The 8270-nt window shown below is 34.2% G+C and overlaps 1 protein-coding gene across 1 annotated transcript; it reads right to left on the bottom strand.

Moving 5' to 3' along the window:
• Positions 1–1180: 1180 nt before the first annotated feature.
• Positions 1181–2884, bottom strand: LOC145333700 (uncharacterized). The gene is made up of 2 exons (XM_080178911.1): positions 2774–2884; positions 1181–2512 (listed from the first exon to the last, which is right to left on the bottom strand). The coding sequence occupies exon 2, from the start codon at positions 2509–2511 to the stop codon at positions 1300–1302; it is 1212 nt and encodes a 403-aa protein (XP_080035037.1). The 5' UTR covers position 2512; positions 2774–2884; the 3' UTR covers positions 1181–1299.
• Between the last annotated feature and the right edge of the window lie 5386 nt (positions 2885–8270).

The raw sequence follows: 8270 nt of genomic DNA, 5'->3' as shown, positions 1-8270 counted from the left end.
AACATCAAAGTAATAGCATATCTTTAGCATAGTACACACATTTTTCTCTTCTTGTATAGATGCATAATTTGGACACCTTCCTTCAAAAGAATATTTTACTTTTTAGAAGTTATATTCCATTATGGTTCCAAAACAGATTAATATCCACTGTATTATAACCAGTTTCAGCCATAATGGAAAATCTTATATAGCATAGTATTACAGACAATTTACCACAAATATTAAGTAAAAAAACGTAAAATTATAACAAGTTTTGTTAGTCTGAGCCTTTATAATGTAATAACTTTATTTCTTGGATATAACAGAGTGTGTACTCTACTGTACCTTTATAATGTAATAACTTTATTTCTCGGATATAACAGAGTGTGTGTACTCTACTGTAACTCTATAATGTAATAACTTTATTTCTCGGATTTAACAGAGTGTGTGTACTCTACTGTACCTCTATAATGTAATAACTTTATTTCTTGGATATAACAGAGTGTGTACTCTACTGTACCTTTATAATGTAATAACTATATTTCTCGGATATAACAGAGTGTGTGTACTCTACTGTACCTCTATAATGTAATAACTTTATTTCTAGGATAAAACAGAGTGGGTGTACTCTACTGAACCTCTATAAAATAACAACTTTATTTCTATGATATAACAGAGTGTGTGTACTCTACTGAACCTCTATAATGTAATAACTTTATTTCTAGGATAAAACAGAGTGGGTGTACTCTACTGAACCTCTATAAAATAACAACTTTATTTCTATGATATAACAGAGTGTGTGTACTCTACTGTACCTCTATAATGTAATAACTTTATTTCTAGGATATAACAGAGTGTGTATACTCTACTGAACCTCTATAAAAAAATAACTTTATTTCAAGGATATAACAGAGTGTTTGTGCTCTACTGAACCTATATAATGTAATAACTTTATTTCTATTATATAACATAGTGGGTGTACTCTACTGTACCTCTATAATGTAATAACTTTATTTCTCGGATATAACAGAGTAATAAGGAAATTACAATGTAATATAAGTAAGGCTTTAATTTTAAAAGAAATTTATAGGTCTTAATATCAAAGTACCAAATGGCTTTCTGTGTCTAGAAAAGATAACCACTGAACCAATTTATCCATAGCTAAGCAAAATAATAAACATTAAGAAATGAAAGATTGAAATGAAATGAAAATAGATTTATTACATTTCTAAAGATTTATAAAACAAATCATAACTTTTTTTATAAATATATACATTACACTTAAGATATTAAATTTACACATTATATATTGTACAGTAATCATCCATAGAAACCAAATGGCCTATAGCCATAAGGTCTGTGGCCATAGGTCCTGTAGCCATATGGCCTACGTCCATATCTGTACCCCTTCTTCTTGCCAAATCCAGGTTCTGCAGATCTCTTTCCTCTATAGCCAATAGAGCCCCAGGGACTGTAGCCATAACGTCTGTAGCCATAGGGTCTCAATCCATATTTATAGCCCTTGGACTTCTTTTTGCCAAATCCAGGTTCTGCAGATCTCTTTCCTCTATAGCCAATAGAGCCATAGGGTTTGTAGCCAATAGAGCCATATGGACTAAAGCCATAGGGTCTCAAGCCATATTTATATCCCTTAGACTTCTTCTTACGAAATCCTGGCTCTGCAGATCTCTTTCCTCTATAGTGGGTAGCTCCATAGGGGGTGTAGCCATAACGTCTGTAGCCAAATGGCCTATAGCCATAGGATCTCAAGCCATATTTATATCCCTTAGACTTCTTCTTTCCAAATCCTGGCTCAGCAGACCTCTTACCTCTATAGTGGGTAGCTCCATAGGGGGAGTAGCCATAGCGTCTGTAGCCAAATGGCCTATAGCCATAGGATCTCAAGCCATATTTATATCCCTTAGACTTCTTCTTACCAAATCCTGGCTCTGCAGACCTCTTTCCTCTATAGTGGGTAGCTCCATAGGGGGTGTAGCCATAACGTCTGTAGCCATATGGCCTGTACCCAAAGGGTCTCAATCCATACTTGTATCCCTTGGACTTCTTTTTCCCAAATCCTGGCTCAGCTGACCTTTTACCTCTATAGCCAATAGAGCCATAGGGATAACCTTTATAGCCATAAGGTCTAACACCATATCCCTTCCTCTTTTTGCCAAAGCCAGGTTCAGCTGACCTCTTGCCAAAGTGCTTCTTAAAAAGTTTCTTCAAAAATTTGCCAGGTTCAGGTTCTGCTGCTCGCTTACCAAAGTGCTTCTTAAAATGTTTCTTAAAGTGTTTTTTAAAATGTTTGCCAGGTTCAGGTTCAGCTGAGCGCTTGCCATGCCCCATGTGCATGTGATGCCCACCATCCTGATCTTTCTCTTGTTCATCCACCTCAGTCACATCCTCTAGATCTGTTGAACGTTTCCCCCACCACCGTTTGCCGCCATGCTTCTTGTGCCTTTTGAAGCCTGGCTCGGCTAAGGCCACCGCCAGAAGCCCAACAAGGGCTAGTAAAACCAATGTCCTCATCCTGAAAAATAATAAATAATAATAATCCAAATAATAAAAAGGGGATAAGACAATGGGCGATAAATTAATGTACATCCTCATTGGTGACACATACTATTATCCTTTCTGTAGATAGCAATTAGTAGACATACACTTAATGAACCAACCAATCATAATTAAATTAAAGTGCCCAAAGTTGTTAAGCCAACGAATAAAATAATATAAAACTTTTGGGACTTGTGTATTATCCTAATTTTTAATTGATAGTGAAGCTTTAATTAACCTGTTTGTAAATCTTCTTTTGTGAGAAGTTACTGAACAACTGATTGTGAAACTCAATAACCTTACCTTTTATACAGAACATTCAAAGCATAGTACCTTTGATAAAATCCGCCAAGCACATGTGATATGATGGCTTAGAGCGGTCAAACTGGTCATACCTGTGAAGGGGGGGGGGGAGAAAAGAGGGAAAATAAGGGAAGGGGTAGGATAGAAAAAGGTAAAAAGGGGTTAGAATTCGGCTTTAAAACCTTTTATGCTTCATATTAAGTAGGTGGAGACTTTAGAAGATTTCAGCTAGGGGATTATCTAAAGGATTTACATTTAAAGGCGTGACTTTTGAAGTTTTAAGATAGGGGATAGACAAACAAGGTTGATAACATCCATCTGAAGCGAAGCGCAGAATTATTTGAAGCTAAATTAGATAAGTCTATATTTTTTTTTTTTTTGCTTGTTTCACAAGATTCACAAAGGGATCAGGGATCTAAAGGGATAAGACAATGGCCTTTCTTGATACACAAAATTATCCATCATGCAGATTGAAATTAGTGGTTTAAACGTTTGAACACTCAACTTAATAAATCAATTAATTAATTTACGAAAGTCCCAAAGTTATTAAGCCAACGAATACGAAAACGTTATCATGAATCTTTGGGGACTAGTGTAATAAGTGAAAACCACTCCTTATTTTACTATTTCATACTGAATTACCGAATATAGACTGACAGACATATTTAGTTGTAGATGAAATACTCATCAGTATGTGAAATTTCCTTTAGGAGGCCAATCTCATAAAGCAGCCGGTCAAAACACATAAAAATACATTAAGAACTGTATGTGACATAATGCAATTCACATTTTTTTAACAAAGAAAAATCAGAACATTGATTATGAATATTTTGATTGCGTTTTTTCCCGAAATATGATATAATAATAAAATTCTTATACAAATTAACATAGTACTTAAAGCTTAGTATTATAAAAAACATGATTTGTATATAAAAGTTACAATGGTAAGGAAGCAAAGCTTTATAAAATAATTTTTGCGTGTTGAAAATGGGCGGTGATTTTCTCAGGATTGAAACTCATCAGAAAATAGTTAATTGGGTAAATTGATATTTCTACCCATTTAGATAAACAGTTTACCCATTTAACTATTGGTTGAAACATTTGGACACTCAGCTTTTCACAACCAACCAACAAAAACGTTTAAAAAGTACCCAAAGTTTAAGAGTCAACGAATAAGAAAACGTGATTACAAAACTTTAAATATTAGTTTAATTAACAGTCCAATTCCTGGAAAATGATACTGTATAAAATGTATACTTTAAGCAGCTTAAACCAGTTAAATTCTTAGAAAAATGGGCGGAGCTTAGAAGACTTAGATTAAGAAAGGTGAGTTAGAATGTGGGGAAAGCAGTGGCGTGCTTAGGGGGGGAGGGTGAAGAGAGCCCGGACCTTTGGCCCCTAAGGTTTAACAAAACTGGTTTGAATTTTAAAATTTGTCATTTTACTATCGGCAGAAAGGTGTCTATAATACGTTAAATAATAAATAATTATTATTGTATTCTTTTTAACCTTCGCTTTTATGGATATTATTATACTTTTCTAAGTATAAATTTTGTATGATTTCAACTAGCACTAAAATTAGTAGTATCTAGGAGAAAAAAGTGTTCAATTAATTCTACTAATATATTAACATTTTATACATCATGCAGCTTGGCTTCGAAACCGATTAATGTCCGCTGTATTAGAACCGGTTCTCAACCATACTGAAAAGTTATATATAGCATTGTATTACATACAATTTTCCACGAAAAATAAAATAAAAATCGTAAAATTACTACCATTTTTTTTACCACGGGCCGTCGGCCCTTTGGAGCTAACAAAATTGGTTAAATTTAATTTAGCTAAATATCCGTGTAGAGCTGTCTATAATACAATGCAACATATTCTATCTATCTGTCATTTTTATATTCGAAGGAACCTAAGGCGGTGGGGCTTAAGCTGACAGAAAAAAGCCTCAGCTGCAGCCTCGCGGCTTATAGAAATAAAACATTAGCTTTTCACAGCCGCGCTGTCTATTCTTAATTCAGCAGTAACTCATGAACAGCTTAATAAAAATAATATTGTAATGTGTTTATTGTGCCTATAAAATACTCTAAGCATCAGTATTATGTGACATAATCTGAGATTAACTGAAAATTGATTGCCTACTTCTTCCATAATTTCCGAAGTTGTACAGCAGATAACCCAAATATTGCAAAACCTATTTTCAGCTACTCCGGTCAAAGGGAAAAGCGATTTATAAACGATTTACACGTTATAAATTCAAAATTTTAATTTTTCAAATTTAAATTTTTTTGAAGTTTTAAGCTTTTTTAGCTAACTTAGTAAATATTGAGATAGGATGAGGAAACTATGTACACAATCAGAAACTCAAATTCAGCTGACCTAATCTGAGGTTATAGCGTAAAATATTCCCTGGTTGCAAAAAAGCTGCATTAAGCTTAGTTTAGCTTTTCTAAAACTGTTTAAAATTGGCTACAATGTAAAAACATATAAAATTGGACAAGATTCCCGCTGATACTTTCTAGAACACCACCCAAGACCCAGCCAACTAATTTTCTACAGGGAGATAAAGGGATAAGATAATGACCGATAAAATTGATCTACATCCTCAATGATAATACAAAAATTACCCCTTCTGAAATTACAATTAGTGGTTGAAACGTTTGAACAATCAACTTAATGAACCAACCAATCAAAATTCACTTAAGTCTCAAAAGTTGTTAAGGCAACGAATAAGAAAACGTTATAATAAAACAGCCAATTGTCCCCTCTCTCTAGCTGAATTTTCTATGTGTTTAGTCAAATAAACGAAGCTTTATTTTTTTTGTAATAAATTATCCGTAAGTGTAAGATAGAAAAATTAGAATTTGACGAAAGATAGAGAAACATCGTTAAGATTTATAGGAGAGAAAGAGAGTGATAGAGAGATGAGCAGAAAAAAAGAAAAGGAGATACAATTGTATGTAAAATATACGGGGATATTATGACTGGGGAAAAATTTTCGTCAATTTAGCTTGATAACATGGAACTCTTTTATTGATCACTTCGTTCATCCAATAAGAGGGGAGGTGATGCGGTAAACTGGGTGGAAGGTAGGATTCGTTATTTTAGCAGGTTGTGTGTTTAACTTTAATTGAGAACATAAAATCTGAGGTGGATTCTTAAAAAACTTTTTGGCTCACTACATCACTAAAATTAGAGAGGCTCGCTAAAAATTGTTGTGAAAAATCCTCCAAAATCGCAAAAAAATCTACAAAAATGAAATAAAATCATAAAAGGGTTATTAAAATAAGGTTTTGTTTAATTTTTGTAGATTTTTTATGCGATTTTGGGGGATTTTTCACAAAGCCAGCCTCACTAATTTTAGTGAGACAGTGAGCAAAAAAGTTTTTTAAGAATTCACCTCTGGTGTAAGATCCAAGTAATAATATATCCATTAAGGGAGAGGTAGGGCAGGAAAGAAGGAATAAAATGAAAATAAGAGTAGAATAGCTATTTATTATTTGCATCGTATCATAGACAGCTTTCTGCGGATAGGAAAATAAAAAAAAATTAAGATTAAAACAAATTTTGTTAGTCCTGATTGTCTCACAAAACTGGTATTAATTTAATGAATTTTATTTTATTATTCATGGAAAATTGTCTGTAATACAATGCTATACATGACTTTTAAGTATGGTTGAGAACCTGTTCTTATCCAGCGTATAGAAGATTAGTCAATAATGATGGTAGCAGAGAAAATGCAGAAAATTTTAGATTCTAATAAATTAGAAATTTAGTAATTTAGTTTATTAGGAGTAAGATTAATTTACCATACATATTTCCTAATAGATAATATATAACTACCAAACCCTAAAATCAATTCATAATACAGATGAGCTACAAATGGATTTCCTATTCTAGCCCTAGTTTCCTAAAGTGTACAGCAGATAACCCAGTTATTGCAGACCCTATTTTCAGCTACTCAGGAAATTTGTGAAAACAAAGCGATACATACATTATAAATTCAAAATTTTAATGTTTAAAATTTTAATTTTTTTTTTGGAAGTTTGAAGCTTTTTTAGCTAATAGCAAATTTCGAGATAGGACGCGGACGCTAGGTACACTTTCGGAAACTAAATTGGAGTTCATCATAAAACATGATTATAAAGTCGACAAGATTTAGTTCAAATATTTGTACAACATTAATGTTAATGTCGTGTGGGTGAGTTGCACCTGGACTGAACAGTCAACTTGTCAACTCAAGGCCAGACTCTTGGTCCTTCACCTCATACCCGTGGTACAGTACATTGCAGACAACCAACCCTTTGATTGCACGATCTTTGTCTGGAGATCCTAACTGTGCATGGTAGTGAGTTGCGCCTGTTTGGGGCCAAGGCATTCCCCCTACTCAAACTCTTTGATGTCCTGTGCCGAACAGAGCAGGTAGGTACCATTTTTAACGTCTTTGGTATGACGCGGATTCGAGTATGCATCCTTCCCATCATTTCCCTTGACACTTTAATTAGGGCTTGTGGGTAATTTACACTTCAACCTTATGAATGGTGAGTTAAGGTTTTAGTGATTTTTGTCACAATATTATTGCGACTTTTTATGCGCTGTTTCGACAACAACACAATGAAGTCACATCAAATCCTAGGGACTTTTCAGTCAACCTAGTATTTAAGGGTGACTCCCAGTAGATGAACTAACAAACGCCACTAACACACTAGCTAGCTACTACACAATGCTAGTCCACAGGGACTTTTCAGTCAACCTATGACTGAGCAAAGTTTTTCGATCACAAGTGTACCATGCCAAGGACCACCCATGCATACCTGATTTAGGGCTAAGGCTTCCCCCCTACTCTTACTCCAAATCTCTAACGCCTGAAAGAGCAGCAGTAGGTACTAATTTTTACATCTTTAATATTGATGCGGTCTGGGGACTCGAACCCGACACCTCCCCAACAGATAAGCGGACGTTAAACCATTGAGCCATATCTGCGGGTTTTGTACAACATTATAAACCTTGACTAATATTAATGGATTTTTTACTACTTGGATCTTACAATACATATAATTATCATGTTTTCTAATAAAACGATACTTTTATCGGCGGAAATAACTATCCATCCCCCAACTACTAAAATTGTAATTTTCCTCCTACTGGATGAACAAACTGACCAATAAATGACAGAGGGAAAAGCAAGCTAATTTGATAACAATATTTGGATCTACTGCAGTTCATGGTAAAATATTGCTGGTAACGAATATTGCAAAAAATTTATGAATTTTAAAGGCTGCTAGCTGCCAAATGGCTGAACATACAGATGATGCCTGCACACTATTTTAAGCGGCATAAGAAGGCCTACAAATAATCTGGAATAGCCATGTATAATTATCTTGCAGTGCAGAGAAATGCGCGAAAAAGACCTATTTTACGCGGTT

The sequence above is a fragment of the Acartia tonsa genome, chromosome 12 (assembly GCF_053477335.1).
Source record: "Acartia tonsa isolate MP-2025a chromosome 12, ASM5347733v1, whole genome shotgun sequence".
In the NCBI taxonomy this organism is placed as follows: Eukaryota; Metazoa; Arthropoda; class Copepoda; order Calanoida; family Acartiidae; genus Acartia; species Acartia tonsa.
This window is presented reverse-complemented; position numbering and strand designations above follow the sequence as displayed.